We start from the raw sequence: 19036 nt of genomic DNA on the forward strand, positions 1-19036 counted from the left end.
AAGTAGACGGAAAAAAGAGGTGCACAAAAAGAAAAAAATGAGCTACTTCCAGAAGAAATAACAGGGTGGGTCTCGTGGACTCTCACCACCATGAAGTAGATTAATTTATCAGGAAAGCATAAATTATGTTTTCTTTCATACAGGTGATTAGAGTCAATGATCCATTAATCCTGTGAAACTAATAATCAAGCAGGAAAGTGTACGAGTAGGACGGGACAAGAATTTTATATAATCTAATTTAGGGCCAGATAACAAGTGGAGTGCTATTTAACACTCCCGCTCAAACATTAACTGTGCTAGAAGTAAACTTTTTGTGCGCATCCGGTTGGGCTCGTATTACAAGTTAAAAGTAATCTGTTTTCGCTTGCGCGCTAACCGACGCAACTAAAAAGCCAAACTTAGAATATTGTGCGCACAATAATGTATTCTTCCATTGAAGTCAATGGAGCAAAAAAATGTGTGGAAAAAACACCCTACTCCCATGCAAAACACGATTGCAGTGCACTAACCCAACATGAAAATATGAATATTTCACATTCCAATGTTCTTAACACAGCACAATATGCTCTATTTCTTCATAAATACATATTTCTACATATATTTGATTTTTTTTTTTTTTGCACAAATATATTATAGGTATAGATACAGTATCTCACAAAAGTGAGTACATCCCTCATATATTTTAAAATATTTTATTATATCTTTTCATGTGACAACACTGAAGAAATGACACTTTGCTACAATGTAAAATAGTGAGTGTACAGCCTGTATAACAGTGTAAATTTGCTGTCCCCTCAAAATAACTCAACACACAGCCATAAATGTCTAAATCGTTGGCAACAAAAGTGAGTACACCCCTAAGTGGAAATGTCCAAATTGGGCCAAAGTGTCAATATTTTGTGTGGCCACCATTATTTTCCAGCACTGTCTTAACCCTCTTGGGCATGGAGTTCACCAGAGCTTCACAGGTTGCCACTGGAGTCCTCTTCCACTCCTCCATGATGACATCACAGAAACCTTGCTCTCCTCCACCTTCCGTGGCCCCACGGATGCTCAATAGGGTTTAGGTCTGGAGACATGCTTGGCCAGTCCAACACCTTTACCCTCAGCTTCTTTAGCAAGGCAGTGGTCATCTTGGAGGTGTGTTTGGGGTTGTTATGTTGGAATACTGCCCTGCGGCCCAGTCTCCAAAGGGAGGGGATCATGCTCTGCTTCAATATGTCACAGTACATGTTGCCATTCATGGTTCCCTCAATGAACTGTAGCTCCCTAGTGCCGGCAGCACTCATGCAAGCCCAGACCATGACACTCCCACCAACATGTTTGACTGTAGGCAAGACACACTTTTCTTTGTACTCCTGGTTGCCGCAACACATGCTTGACATCATCTGAACCTAATAAGTTTATCTTGGTCTCATCGGACCACAGGACATGGTTCCAGTAATCCATGTCCTTAGTCTGCTTGTCTTCAGCAAACTGTTTGTGGGCTTTCTTGTGCATCATCTTTAGAAGAGGTTTCCTTCTGTGACAACAGCCATGCAGACCAATTTGATGCAGTGTGCAGAGCATGGTCTGAGCAATGACAGGCTGACCCCCCACCCCTTCAACCTCTGCAGCAATGCTGGCAGCACTCATACGTATATTTCCCAAAGACAACCTCTGGATATGACGCTGAGCACGTGCACTCAACTTCTTTGGTCGACCATGGCGAGGCCTGTTCTGAGTGAAACCTGTCCTGTGAAACCGCTGTATGGTCTTGACCACTCTGCTGCAGCTCAGTTTCTGGGTCTTGACAATCTTCTTATAGCCTAGGCCATCTTTATGTAGAACAACAATTCTTTTTTTTCAGATCCTCAGAGAGTTATTTGCCATGAGGTGCCATGCTGAACTTCCAGTGACCAGTATGAGAGAGTGAGAACACCAAATTTAACACACCTGCTCCCCATTCACACCTGAGACCTTGTAACTAACGAGTCACATGACACCAGGGAAGGAAAATGGCTAATTGGGCCCAATTTGGACATTTCCACTTAGGGGTGTATTCACTTATGTTGCCAATGGTTTAGACATGAATGGCTGTGTGTTGAGTTATTGTGAGGAGACAGCAAATTTACACTTTTATACAGGCTGAAAACTCACTACTTTACATTGTAGCAAAGGGTCATTTCTTCAGTGTTGTCACATGAAAAGATATAATAAATTATTTACAAAAATGTAAGGGGTGTACTCACTTTTGTGAGATACTGTATATACAGATATATATAGGACAATCTATTTCAAATACACAGTATAACACTTTATTAAATATGAATAGTGCACAAATATGCTTTTTCATGTTTTCATTTACTTAACTGTAAAGGGCTCCAATGCACTTATATATAAAAACGTCCAGTATGAATGACACCACTAGCCAGAACAACTCCTTGGAGCACTGCCAATTAGTAATGTAGTTTTCCAAGATGTATCCCAGAGCTGGACGGAATCCCCAGAACACAAAGCAGGCTTACACAAGTAAGTAACAAATAGAACAGCCTTTACTAAAAAGGTAATACGAATTCGCCTGTCAGCTCGCACAGGAGCTTTCCTCGATGGAGGCCCAAATAGACATACTGTATATATATATATATATATATATATATATATATATATATATATATATATATATATATATATATATATGTCTATAAATGTGTACATATGTATTTGTGTTTATAGCTGTATATAAGTTTGTAAATATATATATATACAGTATATATATATATATATATATATATATATATATATATATATATATATATATATATATATATATATATATATATATATATAAGCAAAGAAAGGTGTATGTGCACTCTCACCAACTTTCCACAACTATCAGGGTGCTATGCGGTGAATTGTAGAAATGCAAAAAGAAGCACTCACTGAATCTTCATCAAAAAGTGACAAAAAACTTTAATGCAGTTTGTGACGTTTCGGGACAGCAACAGTCCCTTCCTCTGACAAGTTAACACTGAACAAAAACAGCCTTTAAATAGGCTCCCAAACACACTCCCCACACGATCAGCCAATCCAGGCTGAATAATTAAACACACCCATATAGTGACCAATAAAATTGAGTGATACATATTGTGCATGTGAATGTTAAAAAATAAACGATCAAAACAATGCTTAAAAACAAACCCTCTTTGAACCCTGTTGCTGGTAGTCATGCCCACTGCATGAAATAAACATCCTATAAAGTTCTCAATCAGCTAAGTTAATGATATAACTCATAAAATCGTCAAAAGTATATAACCAATCAAACATTGAATTACAATAGGCTCTAATACGTCATTCCCTCTGTTTCTGATCCGCCCCTTGTTTCTAAGGATGCAATCAGCAGCGCAAAGTCTCAACAACCACCAGGGAACAAAAACAAAAATCAATAATCAATCCCGAGACTAGCGCATAGCCCACTAAGTGCAGCAAACCTGTGACCCCCAGATCACATCACCAAAAGACAAACATCGCGTATATTTAGAGGCATGTGTATCGCGGCTTAACTCAGCTTGATGTTATTACTTAAGTATGTGCATTCCCAAACCCTAAATGACCAAACAATCATATCTACAATCATCACACCATTGTGTGAACACTCACCAGTAACATATATGTATCTGATCGCCGTATGAAGATAAACTACAAAAGTTGTAAACAAAGAGAAACAGAACAATCCAATGGCGAAGTGCCATGTCCAAATCGGCGTGTGTATAGAAGTGTATATGTCACGGCATATCTCTGCCTTGTATTCTGGCATAATAGTCTTCACTACCAAAGCCTAAATGATCGTGTACCAAATCCTGTTACTTAAATAAACAAACCTATATATATATACATAGCCATAGTTTACCTAACACCTGAGATCTCATATCTGAGCCCTTAAAACTTTTATGTGCAATATTTTTTCCAATCATTTTTATTAGATGGTGTTATTATGAATGTAACTGTACTTTGTAATGTAATTTGGATGTGTTTTGTGAGACTATTTTTGTTTTGTGAAACAGTTAACCAGAGCGCTGAGGTCACGCTAACCCGATGCACGTTAACTTCAATTGTGATCAAGTGATCACGTTAACTTTCAATTTGTAATATGAGCAAAAACCCAATGTGCACAAACAACCAAAATAAACCCCTTCTCGCTTGAGAGTAACTGTTAACGCGCCACTAGTAATCTGGCCCTTAAGGTCTTTCTATGGGGATTGCATTTTTAATAGAACGATCTTGCCGCCAGCTGACACTGTATCACCATTAAAATGGTTAAATACATAAGAAAGTCATTAGAGAGCTCTGGGTGAACAACTTTGTCTATAAGTTTTATTACTTAACCACCCCACCCAAACCAAACAAGGAACAAATACTTTACTGTATGTACTAACTGAGGCACATTTCTCTTTTTATCAATTTTCTCAAGATGACTTTCAATGGATTTTATTTTGTCACAGCTACAGAGCAAAGAAAATTACCTGGAATTTCATGGCTGGACAACCCTTTTATATTTGACCAAACTGATATACTACAGGAAAGTTTTAGAAATGGGCTAAAAGAGCCCTGGATGGGCATGATCTCATGAGATGAGACAAACGACTATATCTACGTCTATTCCCAGTTTAGCACTTCTCCCTTCTTGCATGTACAGTTTGTATGTCGCTTCCCTTATATCAGACAACATTTCCTTTGCTAACTGCTTGTATTGCAAATATATTACTAAATTTCACTGCACATTTTTATAATGACCTGTGACGCTTCCTTAACAAAATACTGTTTACCTGGATCTTCCAAGGCTGCTAAATATATGACAATGACCCTGCAACAATCCTTACATATTTCCAAAATATGCAAAACGTGGGTTAGAGTCACTGTTAAAAGGAGACTGATTGTTTGATAAATGTGATGATTTCCTCATGAATGTCCACTCTGAAATATGTTCTATTAATTATAAGTCCCAGTGCAATATGTACCACAGTCCTGTTTTCTAATTTCTGCTGTATTTGAATGATATGTTATTAGTATTATCTGGGGAAAATACTAAACATTAACACATTTTAGGAAGTTGATATCTTGGAGAATCACAGACAGAAGTATCTCAAATTATCTCAGATTAACATGTTTGTGATAAATTATATTAAATTTTACAACCTGCCTGGAACTCTCACAGCATCTAACTGTAAATATGTCAGAGACACTAAAAGCCTATAAACCCTAACTCCAATAAACTCCCACTACAATTAATAAAATAGATATTAAACAGTAAATACATGCTAGATAGACTGCTGTATTAGCCTGAAAATAGTATGTAGATGTATTTTTTGCAATTACATTAGTTATTTTAATATTGATTAAATAAGTTTAAAGGGTTAGTTTTTATAAAGTAATGGCCACTGTTACATATAAGCTTGTTTCCCCCATATCTTTCTATTCTGCTGGCTTTGTAGAAATCCTATTAGATAATTATTTTAACAATCGAATGTTACAGGCAGCCTTGTTTGTAGTCTCTTTTATTAACTGCTTTATATTTGTCCTTAATTCCCCACAGCAGGAGAAATAGATAAGGTGAAAAGTTTAAGTTTAAAGATGGCAGCACCAATTTACTTTATAGAAACTAAGTGGAAATTAGAAACCCAACACTTTTCATTTAATTACAGGAAAATATCTAACAAATAAAGAATACAAGTACACAGCATTTTTTCAACTAAAAATAATTAAATATTTTTTATTACAATCTCAAACTGTTAAATATGTCTTTAACCATGCTGACCCTCCATGGCTCTTAAAACCATTTTCTATTCTTTTAGAATATTTCTTATCAAAATCTTACTAAATTGACATTGAATAAAATAATCACTACGTTTAGGAATTGAACTTAAAGCAGTTTATTAGAGGTTATCACTATAAACAACGGAAATAGCCAAGAACCCTAATAGAACACTGCCTTATCTTTGAGACACAAAGTAATTTAGATAGAAGCCATACAATTATCTTATAACTACAATACTGGGTATATTATTTCTAAATTCAGATTATTTTGACTTTTTCAAAATATATAGAAAATTAAGTTCATTAGGTGACAAATAGTTGAAACAATTTAATTATTAAGTCCTAGAGTAAAACAATGCATTACAAACACATCTGAGTATTTATTTACATGTTGCTCAGTTATGCAAATAAAGTAAATAATAAACTTCAGGTAATTGAAAATCATATTTATTATCGTTCAAATATGAAGGGAGCACATACTATTTTAGAATTTGATGGGCAGCATTTTTTATGCTAAATGTAATTGTTGTCTTTACAGAAAGAGCGATACATACAGAACAATATTGTAGTTTTATCATTCCATATCCAACTTTGGTTCAAGATAATCTCAAATATTTTAAATTAATTTAAATAACTGTTTTAAAAACAAAACTGATACTCATTAGATGCAGTGGAACTGCTTTAAAAATAACTTTTGGTGGAATCTTTATTCACCATTTTTTGTATATTTATATTTATGTTTCTTTATGATGAATAGTACTGCAAATTTGTAATGGTTACATATAAATACATATATTGTGCCTTACTAAAATTGTACTTGAGGTTTGGATATCCATTAACACTTTCCTTTAAATGTCAAAAATGTAATAATTTTTTTTTTTTTTTTAAACCATTCACATTTTACCTTATCTAAGTGCTTGTATGGATCATCTGCATCAAATTGAAAGATGATTTCATTTTTAAATCTGCTTCTGAACTCATGCTGTTTAACCTGAAAAAAATATGTATTCGAGTAAAATGATTTTACAAAGCCAATAAATAGAATTCAATAAATAATATTCTGACGCTCATTCTATAAATCTTATAAACTATTTCCCTTCTAGTACATTTAAAAATAATTTGCTACCAATCAAATTTAAGTAAATCTTATACAGAATAAAGCATTTAAAATCTATATTAGATCTGAATATGATTAGGCGTAATTGAAGATGGAAGAGAAACAGACCTCACTACCATGTTGGTGAAGTGGGCTTTTAAATTATCAGATTCATCCAGAATACATTACCAGGAAACATTGAATTGTTATCTTTAGACATTTTTTTCTAAGAGTTTACAATTTTTCAGTTCACTGAAGCTTAGCTCAAGCTTGTTATCAGAACAAAGAGAGAAAAAATCATTTGCTTCAGAGCACAGAACTGATCTCACCTCAAAAAGTACACATTTTCTTCTGATAACAGACACCTCATTAGACTGCAGAGGAGATACTTCATGCTTTACAGTGAATGCAATCTTCTTCAAGCTTTTCCACCTCTCTGGCAATTCCTACAACATGGAATACATCTTGTGTTTACTTTTTTATATATTTGCTTTACAAAATTACAAATTGTATTGACAGAAGTAAAACAATTATCTGTCACCTACTATAACCAACTATTATAGATATATTTAGCCAATATATTAAAAAGTAACAAAGGTTGAATAAACAGTTCTTTATGTTAATGTGAAACCATGCACATGGTTGTACAGCTCTAATCCTTTAGCTTTGGTGACACAACCTTCTTGTATTTCTCTTCATCTCTTCCAGGCTAAATCTTCATTGCGACTTTCTTGCACACTTTCTACTCCTTTACCACTCTCTGGTGTGGTGGACCAATTCATGGTTCTAGGACAAAATCTTGTTTTAGTTTATAAGCCTGAGGAAACAGCCAGGAGAGCTGAGAAATGCATTGCACTACTGTTTTTTTAATATACATAGGGTACACGTTGTGCTCTTTTGTTTTTTAAAACGAATTTGTAAAATAAAATCTTATTTTTTTGAGATTTTTGGAAGTCTGAGCTTTAATTATCCAGCTCACAGCAATAGGAGCAGTCAAGAGGATTTCCCCTGCTCTTTGGATCAGTGAGCTGGGACACTGAGAGTTTCCAGTATGCCCCACTAAGCACAACTGGGTGTTGCCACACTTGTGAGTATGTTTTGATAAGTATAGACCAATCTCACATTTCATCAGTGTTACACTAGGAGGCACCCTTGTTTGTGATTCTTTTTCCCAGAAGTCTATTAATACTGAAAAATTATACTGTAAACATATTTTTGCAGCACATGGTTGTACAGCTCTAATTCTTTAGCTTTGGTGACACAACCCTCTTGTATTTCTCTACATCTCTTCCAGACTAAATCTTTATTGTGACTTTCTCTTGCACACTTTCTACTCCTTTACCACTCTCTGGTGTGGTGGACCAATTCATAGTTCTAGGACCCAATCTTGTTTTAGTTTATACCTCAATTTAACCTACAATTTACAGAAAATAAATTGTTCTGATGAAATTGAATTTTTAGATTTGATATTATATCACGAGAACAATAATATCCAAACTAAACTATATAAATCCACGGATAGCAACAGTTATCTGAATTCTTACAGTAGCTATCACCCAGCATGGATAAAGAGTATCCCCTATGGGCAGTTCCAAAGAATAAAAAGGAACTGCTCCGAGGGCCTGATCGACGGTGCAGAGGAACCCAGACTCTAAGCATTTCAGGTCTTAGGACGCAACTAAACAGTGCCAGACCAATATACAAGATTTGTGAGTAACAGAGATAACCTGTACCCTACTGGCATACTTGGCAACTATAAACATGGAGGAAGCAAATATCGCCATTTTCAAACTCCTATTGGACCTAGACCAAAAGATGTCTGCAGGATTCAAAGACCTCATATCTATATTGAAAGGCGCACACGTGGAAGAGGCCACATCTGTAACACAGAAGTACGCTACAAGCATGGAGCAGCAGAGGAGAGCTCAACAGGATATAGACACATCTATAAGGGAGATTGAGCCTACACTTGTCAGGAGGAGTACACCAACAAATTGTGTTCCCTCCACTCCAGTTTTATTTATGGAAAATATGATGGGTATTAGATGGGAGATCGATAGCATTAATATGCGAGCAGCCGGAAGTACCGGAGATGCGGAGTTGAGGAACTGCTATCCGGCTGCTTTCGCAATGGCATCAGGGTCAGACCAGCGATTGAGCGCTTCTAAGGACAGCCCTTTTGAATATACCATCGGAGACACAAATACAGCTTGGGACTTAGAGAGAGAGTGCCGCTCTGACAGACTTCCAGACATACAAAAATCCTCTGCTGAGTTAACTACCAGCGGCACAGTAAAAGTCCTTGATGACCGAGTACCTGCAAACTTCCCCAAGTACTGCAAGCTCCTGTATGCAACGGAGATGTTGCTTCTAAGCTTGGTTGTCTTACTATGCCATGTTGACCCTGAGTGTTCAGGGACTGAAGGACTACCGCTAGGCTATGTACAGAGGCAGAGCCGCATTGGAGTGGGATAATTATATGAGACATTTCTTCTTATATCAGTTAGAATGCATGGCAGTTACAGATGTTTTGATTTATCTTACCTCATTCTAACAAAGTAATATATGAAGGCCACCAGCTGATTCCACAAGTTGACTCCATAAGTTTGTTGACTATTTTTAAGCATGTCTGTTTATTTAGTAGTTTCTATTTTGCCTGCTAGCTGAGATCTCTGCACATAGATGTACACATTTATTATTTCAGCTGCCCATATCTGCTTTCCACAAGACTCTTGCAAGACACTTTGGGTGATAGACTCTCACTCTAACCTCTGGACCCGCTACACATGGTGACCAAAATTGGTTATTAGAATTAAGCTTTTTATTTTCTTTTTATATGGACATTCTATTTCACACTTCCACTCTGAATACCTATTATGGGCATAGGTTAAAGGACCGGTTTTCTGGCTATCAATATTAACCTAAATTAACCCTCAGGGGCTGTGTAAAAATCTGTTGCTTGCCCTGTTAATTCACATATGGAGCATGCCATCACAGACCTGGTATTATAGTGTTTAATGTGTTCTGATATATGCATCATCATACTTCACTGTGTTCTCTGGAGGCGTTTGTAAGTCATGTTTATTGTTTTCTGGCTGCATTTTACCTTTCATGCAAGTGCTCTGAATGTATATGCCACATAAGTTAAAGTGTTCATATTTCACTGAAGACACTGCTATTGCAGTTAATATTCAAACATAGCACCAATATGTTAGCTGTATTCTTCACCTTTGTGTTATATTTTAGTAGTCCCAGGTCTGGTACATGCTATGTTCTTATAAGTCTAATTAGGTACCCAGTTGTTATTGTTTGCAGTATGTGGTAATTTTAGATTATATGCACATTCTCTTTCTCCCTTAGAGGAGTCTAACCCTCCATATTTATATTATGTCTTTGAGTATGTTTGTATTAGTATCTTGGGCGCTCATATAACTTCTTGCAGAGTTCACCCTCTATGAGACATGTACTATTTCTAAAACTGTTTTACTAATTCATGTTTGCCAATATATATGCCTAATATGAAAGTTGTTAATATCTACTATTCCTCCTGGAGGAAAATTTTGACAGCCCAGCATTTGATTTTCTCTGATAGTATTCCACAACTGCCTAAATACCAGTTCTCCTTTATATGCCAGGTTACAATGCACTATATACATTCAGCTAGGCTTACGCCAACAATTGACTTAGAAGTGTATAAAAATATTTGCTCTGGCACTGCTGGTTACATACTCAGATATATACTCTTATGATGCTTCTGGTCTCTTGTGTGTGTGTGGGGGCTTGGACGTCAGCGGCCGGGATGTCTGAGCCTTCCTGTTTAATTATGTACAGTCATAACATATAGACTAACTATAGATCGGAGGCTACAGAGCTATCAAAGAACCATTGGCATTTATTGTTTCACATGTTCCTATGCCATTTCATGATAACTATAGATATCTGCGCATGCCCAAAGTTGGATATGGTAGGATAGATGTTTATAGCTTTCTCCGTAAGATACGCAAACTGCAACTAGAGGTACATGCCCCCCTCCCCACATCTCTGCTAACTGCTGGGCCCTTCTCCTTCCTTTCCCGCCGGTACTGGTTGCCTGCGGGTCATACCCCCTTTCCTTTTTCCCGCATCGTCTACAGCTGACATTCCCCCAGGAGAGGGGCCCACCCAACATAACTTATGGCTCCTCCCCCCACCCTCACTTTTAGCTACTGTCCACCTTTGTTTTAGGTGGACAAATAAGCGGTATTTATAGCTCCGTCCCCCGCCCTCATAGCTATAATCCACTCTTATATTAGGTGGATAAATAAGCGGTATTAACCCGCTACAAACATCACTTTGTCATAAGTTGCTCTTAGTCTTTTGTTTATCATGAAAATGAGGCTCTTTGCCCCCTGTTCACGTGTATCTAATAGGAGCAACTTGTTATGATTCCCTATAATTTGTCAATCCTTCAAAAATAAATACACCTCTATTATAATTAATGTACCACTCTATAGGAAGTATAATCTACCAGGGTTGTTTAAATTCTATCATTTTATCATTTTATTATGTATCTACATAGGAAACAAAACAAAATAGAAAAGAGGGAATGCCAGAACGTGATTATTTTATATTATACTGGAGACTTTAGGAATGTACAAGCCTATGATGTATAATGTATTTACTCTTTGTATAATGTTTATTGTGCTTTAATTTTGTACTCCTGGTATCCCTCAATAAAAAACTTTGATTCTCAAAAAAAAAAAAAAAAGGAACTGCTCCAAAGAGGAAGACTTCATAAAATAATCTAAGATCCTAGAAGGGAAACTTATTAGCAAAGGATATAAAGCAGATAATATACTAAAAGCCTTTGTAAAAGTAAAGGAAATGGATAGACAAACAATGTTGAATATGAACAAAAAAGTAAAATCAAAGAGGAAAAATACACCACTTATGATTACAACCTACAATGAGGGAGCTAATAACAAATCAAAAAAATTCTTAACAGATACTGGCATGTCCTTAAAAAAGACACCCTGCTTAATGAAGTAACAATGACAAAACCTCAACTTATCTTCAGAAAGGGTATGAATTTAAGATCCACCCTAGCACCTAGTAAATTAAAACCAGGAGATGAGACTACTGGAGACAAAACTAAGAACATTTTACAAACCAACACCAGAGGTTTTTTTTAAGTACAACAGTCTAAATTGTGAATCCTGTAAACACCACTACAACAGGAACAAACCTATTAAATCCATCACTTCCACATCTAATAAAAACTCCTGTGAGATTGAAAAAATTACAAATTGCAGAACTGATCATGTGGTCTACCTATTGGAATGTGATTGCAAACTCAAATATGTAGGCCGCATGATTAGATCATACAAAACAAGGCTATTGGAACACATCAGAAATATAGAGATAGGTTTTAAGAAACCTTCGGCTAGATTACGAGCTGTGCGTTAGGGTTAAAAAGCAGCGTTGAGAGGTCCCAACGCTGCTTTTTAACGCCCGCTGGTATTACGAGTCTTGAAATGACGGGCTCACCGATCACTTTTTTGGCCAGACTCGGAAATACCGCAAATCCACTTACGTAAATTGCGTATCCTATATTTTCAATGGGACTTGCATAACGCCAGTATTACGAGTCTAACCAAAAGTGAGAGGTAGACCCTCTCCTGTCAAGACTGATACCGCATTTAAAAGTCAGTAGTTAAGAGTTTTACACTACAACGCCGTAGCATAACACTCTTAACTAAACTGCTAAAAAGTACACTAACACCCATAAACTACCTATTAACCCCTGAACCGAGGCCCCCCCACATCGCAAACACTAAAAAAATATTTTAGCCCCTAATCTGCCGAACCGGACATCGCCACATCTATAATTAACCCCTAAACCACCGCACACACTAGTTAAATATTATTAACCCATAATCTGCCTGCCCTAACATTGCAGACACCTACCTACATTAATTAACCCCTAATCTGCTGCCCCCAACATTGCCACCACTATATTAAATGTATTAACCCCTAAACCTAAGTCTAACCCTAAACCTAACCCCCCTAACTGAAATATAATTTTAATAAATCTAAATAAAATTACTATCATTAACTAAATTATTCCTATTTAAAACTAAATACTTACCTGTAAAATAAACCCTAAGATAGCTACAATATAACTAATAGTTACATTGTATCTATCTTAGGGTTTATTTTTATTTTACAGGCAACTTTGTATTTATTTTAACTAGGTACGATAGTTGTTAAATAGTTATTAACTATTTAATAACTACCTAGTTAAAATAAAGAAAAATTTACCTGTAAAATAAAACCTAACCTATGTTACAATTACACCTAACACTACACTATAATTAAATTAATTACCTAAACTAAATACAATTAATTACAATTTAAATAAATTATCTAAAGTACGAAAAAAACAAAACACTAAATTACAGAAAATAATAAAATAATTACAAGAATTTTAAACTAATTACACCTACTCTAATCCCCTAACAAAATAACCCCCCCAAAATAAAAAAGCCCTACCCTACACTAAATTACAAATAGCCCTTAAAAGGGCCTTTTGCGGGGCATTGCCCCAAAGTAATCAGCTCTTTTACCTGTAAAAAAAACAAATGCAAATACCCCCCAACATTAAAACCCACCACCCACACAGCCAACCCTACTCTAAAACCCACCCAATCCCCCCTTAAAAAAACCTAACACTAACCCCTTGAAGATCACCCTACCTTGAGAAGTCTTCACCCAACTGGGCCGAAGTCATCCACGAAGCCAGCAGAAGTGGTCCTCCAGACGGGCAGAAGTCTTCATCCAGGCGGCATTTTCTATCTTCATCCATCCGGCGCGGAGCGGCTCCATCTTCAAGATATCCGATGTGGAGCATCCTCTTCTAATGACATCTGATGACTGAATGAAGGATCCTTTAAATGACGTCATCCAAGATGGCTTCCCTTCAATTCCGATTGGCTGATAGAATTATATCAGCCAATCGGAATTAAGGTAGAAAAAATGCTATTGGCTGATCCAATCAGCCAATAGGATTGAGCTCATATTCTATTGGCTGATCCAATTAGCCAAAAGAATGCCAGCTCAATCCTATTGGCTGATTGGATCACCCAATAGGATTGAACTTCAATCCTATTGGCTGATTGCATCAGCCAATAGGATATTTTCTACCTTAATTCCGATTGGCGGATAGAATTCTATCAGCCAATCGGAATTGAAGGGACGCCATCTTGGATGACATAATTTAAAGGAACCTTCATTCAGTCATCGGATGTCATTAGAAGAGGATGCTCTGCGTCAGATGTCTTGAAGATGGAGCCGCTCCACGCCGGATGGATGTAGACAGAAGATGCCACCTGGATGAAGACTTCTGCCCATCTGGAGGACCACTTCTGCCGGCTTCGTGGAGGACTTCGGCCCGGTTGGGTGAAGACTTCTTAATTTAGGGTAATCTTTAAGGGGTTAGTGTTAGGTTTTTTAAAGAGGGGATTGGGTGGGTTTTAGAGTAGGGTTGGTTGTGTGGGTGGTGGGTTTTAATATTGGGGGGGTATTTGTACTTTTTTTTTACAGGTAAAATAGCTGATTACTTTGGGGCAATGCCTCGCAAAAGGCCCTTTTAAGGGCTATTTGTAATTTAGTGTAGGGTAGGTATTTTTTATTTGGGGGGGCTTTTTTATTTTGTTAGGGGGATTAGAGTAGGTGTAATTAGTTTAAAATTCTTGTAATTATTTTATTATTTCTGTAATTTAGTGTTTTGTTTTTTTCGTACTTTAGATCATTTATTTAAATAGTAATTAATTGTATTTAGTTTAGGTAATTAATTTAATTATACTGTATTGTTAGGTGTAATTGTATCATAGGTTAGGTTTTATTTTACAGGTAAATTTGTCTTTATTTTAACTAGGTAGTTATTAAATAGTTAATAACTATTTAATAACTATCGTACCTAGTTAAAATAAATACAAAGTTGCCTGTAAAATTAAAATAAACCCTAAGATAGATACAATATAACTATTAGTTATATTGTAGCTATCTTAGGGTTTATTTTACAGGTAAGTATTTAGTTTTAAATAAAAATAATTTAGTTAATGATAGTAATTTTATTTAGATTTATTAAAATTATATTTCAGTTAGGGGGTTAGGTTTAGGGTTAGACTTAGGTTTAGGGGTTAATACATTTAATATAGTGGCGGCGACGCTGAGGGCGGCAGATTAGGGGTTAATAAACGTAGTTAGGTTGCGGCGACATTGGGGGCGGCAGATTAGGGGATAATAAATATAATGTAGGGTTCGGCAATGTTGGGGGCATCAGATTAGGGGTTCATAAGTATAATGTAGGTGGCGGTGGTGTCCAGAGCAGCAGATTAGGGGTTAATAATATAATGTAGGTGTCGGCAATGTCTGGGGCATCAGATTAGGGGTTAATAAGTGTAAAATTAGGGGTGTTTAGACTCGGGGTTCATGTTAGGGTGTTAGGTGTAAACATAAATTTTATTTCCCCATAGAAATCAATGGGGCTGCGTTAGAAGCTGAACGCTGCTTTTTTGCAGGTGTTAGGTTTTTTTTCAGCCGGCTATCCCCCATTGATTCCTATGGGGAAATCGCGCACAAGCACATTTTACCTGCTCACCACTACCGTAAGCAGCGCTGGTATTGAGGTGAGATGTGGAGCAAAATTTTGCTCTTCGCTCACTTTTCTTACGGTTAATGCCGGGTTTGTAAAAACCCGTAATACCAGCGCTGTCTGCAAGTGAGTGGTGAGGGAAAACTGCTCGTTAGCACCGCACCCCTGTTAACGCAAAACTCGTAATCTAGGTGCTAGTGTCTCTAACCATTTCTGAATAACTCATAACATGGATCCAAAAAAACCTTAAAGGTACTATTCTAGAACATATCAAAGAACCACCAAGGGGTGTAAGTAGGGAATTACACCTTAGACGGAGTAAGACCCAGTGGATACATAAATTGGGTACCATGTCCTCAAAAGGTCTAAATAAAGATATAGACATAACAGTATTCTTAGTACAATAGTGGATCTATCATTAGTTTAGTAGTTGGGATTATGCTACCTAACCTTTTCCCTTATTATATATCCATATGTTACCAATAATAACATACCAAAGTATACCCAGGGTCTCCTTGAATCATAAATAGATACTTACATATATCAGGGGAAAATAATCTCCTCTTGACACTCTCTAAGAGTATAGTATGCCTTTCTGATAGAACTCAACATACAGTATTTAGCTTCCAGGTAACAACCTGGTATATACATTGCTTCCTTATCCACATCTTAGAGTTTGCATATCTGATAAGATATATGCCAATAACCCACCTAAAAAGTACACCACATCATATTAAAGTGCAGTATATAGACTTTTTGGCAATATGAATCTCTGTTAGATAAGAAAGATACAATGTATTGAACTCTATATATCCATCTTTAATACGAATGCTTTTAAATACTGGATCAAACCTGTTATCTTATAAGTTTATTATGTACTATATACAAGATCCAAAGTATTATTTTAAATGTAAATTTTGTAAGATACATTCTATTTGGCTTATGGAACTGATTTGTACAATGCGTAAAATTGCATTTACCATCCATCTTATTATTGAAATAATATACCATGGGGTCACATGATCGATTAACATCCAATAACAGGGGAGGTGTGCTTGACACCTTTCTCTGTATGCATATGCCAGGATTTTACCTTTTGCTTACTAGAGCCTTTAGACGCAGTAACATGTACGTCGCACAGCTGAGTGCTCATGCCTGTGCTCTGCTCTTTGCTCTCCTTAGGCTTGTAGACGTAGCGAGATATATGTCACACGCCATATTGCTGTCACATGACCGGAACAGCCTCCAATAGTGGAAGGGGGCATGCCGCCGATCCCCCTACTTATACAGATGCTATCCAAGACACGCACTACCCCTCTGAGGAAGAAGGAACCTATTTTAAATCCTTTGAAACGTGTCAGGGTATTTCACTGTTTGACTGATCTGTTTTTATTGCACTCTTATTGTATTTTTTATTTTATATTTTACGCTAATTCTTGGTACCTGTTACCGGACTTTTTACATTTACCACATCTGTTATTGTATGCGGATTTCTGGAACTGCATATCAACTGAATGGAACTATCCTTATACATGCTATAAATATACCTCATAGTGTTTGAGGTTAATCAATGTGAGTTTAATGAATGCTTGTTTTGCTTTTATCATATATTAAAAATGGTATCCCACTATATATGATCTTTTATCTTTCATGGGCTCATCTCTCTGTGAGGAAATAAAATTTAAAGCTACAAACTCCAATAGGTGGATGGCATACCATTAATATACTGGGACAAAAGTATTGGATGTGAATCTACTCGTTACTACATACTCCAAGAGGTGGATGAGATCTGTAAGGCACCCCTCGCTACACCGGACCTACCTGTACCAGTATTTGAGTACCCCTTTCAGTGCAGCATTAGATTGAGGTACATTCTGGTAAGGGGATCTACATTATAAAAGAATACCTAAGAGAATATTTAAGTGGACATTTAACAATTTTCATTAACTTTTGCACTTGATATCCTACAAGACTGTATAACCACGGTTTATTATCATTTACTATTTATTTTTGTTCAACTCCATCCACACAGTTACTTTTTTGTATGTTTTTTGTATGTTTTCTGCTTTAGATGAGGTATCCTTAAGCACTGTTATACTCTTGGACATATATATATATATATATATATATATATATATATATATATATATATATATATATATATATATATATATATATATATATATATATATATATATATATATATATATATATATATATATATACTGTGTGTATATATATATATATATATATATATTCTCTGTCTGCATTTTCCAAGTCTTGTTCTTTGCTGTGTTTTGTGGCTTTTTTGGAACTTTTATACCTTTGTTTCTGTTTGACTTCTGGTTTAAATTGCTTTTGTTTTTTTAGCTATTCCCATGATAACTTATGTTTATATACAGTCATGGCCAAAAATATTGGCACCCCTGCATTTCTGTCAGATAATGCACCACGTCTCCCAGAAAATTGTTGCAATTACAAATGTTTAGACATTCTCATGTTTATTTATTTTGTTTGTATTGGTATGACACAAAAAATTGAGGGAAAAAAAGCCAAATCTGACATATTCCACGCAAAACTCCAAAAATGGACTGGACAAAATTATTGGCACCTGCATTTTAATATTTAGTAGCACACCCCCTGAAAAAAAGAACCGAAATCAATCACTTCCTGTAATCATCAATGAGTTTCTTACACCTCTCTACTGGAATTTTTGACCACTCTTCTTTCACCAACTTCTCCAGGTCTCTTAGATTGGAAGGGTTCCTTTTCCCAACTGCTGTTTTGGGATCTCTCCACAGGTGCTCTATGGGATTGCGATCTGGACTCATTGCTAGCCAGTTCAGTACTCTCCAGCGCTTTGTCTTAAACCATTTATGGGTGATTTTTGACATGTGCTTTGGGTCATTGTCTTGCTGTAAGAAAGACCCATGACCTCTGAAAGAGACCCAACTTTCTGACACTGGGCCCTACATTGCACCACAGAATTCTTTGGTAGTCTTCAATATCATAATGCCATGCACAGAGTCATGACATCCAGTGCCTGAAGCAGCAAAGCAACCCCAAAACATCAGTGAACCTCCACCATGTTTGACTCTTTTTCTGAAAACAATAGAATGATGGGCTTTACTAAAAAGCTGTAATTTTGTTTAATCTGTCCACAGCAGATTCTCCCAAAAGGATTTTGGCTTCCACAGGTATGTTTTGGCAAACTCCAATCTGGCTTTTTCATGTTTCTGTATCAGCAGTGGGGTCCTCCTGGGTCTCCTACCATAGCTTCTGTCAGGGTGTTTCCCTGTTTTGTTTGCCATGTGCTGCTGGCATCCATTTTACTCACCTCTCTTCCTGACTATGGTGCATTGTAGGGGAAGCTGCCCATTTCCTGCACTTCCTTTTATGGCCAGACTGGTGTGCATCATCCATGTGAGACAGGATGCAGTCTCAGAATTGTGATGTCATCACTTATTATTTAAAGGGCCTCTGTTCAGTATGCTTTGCCTTTGCGTTGTCTC

The 19036-nt window shown here is 36.5% G+C and overlaps 1 protein-coding gene across 1 annotated transcript in view; it reads right to left on the reverse strand.

The window, feature by feature from the left end:
• Positions 1-19036, reverse strand: part of LOC128658546 (dynein axonemal heavy chain 11-like) — a 1692686-nt gene that overhangs the window by 1159200 nt on the left and 514450 nt on the right. Inside the window, 2 exon segments of the mRNA XM_053712841.1 lie at positions 6698-6784; positions 7219-7335. Of these exon segments, the coding sequence (XP_053568816.1) occupies positions 6698-6784; positions 7219-7335 (204 nt within the window).

The sequence above is a fragment of the Bombina bombina genome, chromosome 1 (genome assembly GCF_027579735.1).
Source record: "Bombina bombina isolate aBomBom1 chromosome 1, aBomBom1.pri, whole genome shotgun sequence".
Classification (NCBI taxonomy): Eukaryota; Metazoa; Chordata; class Amphibia; order Anura; family Bombinatoridae; genus Bombina; species Bombina bombina.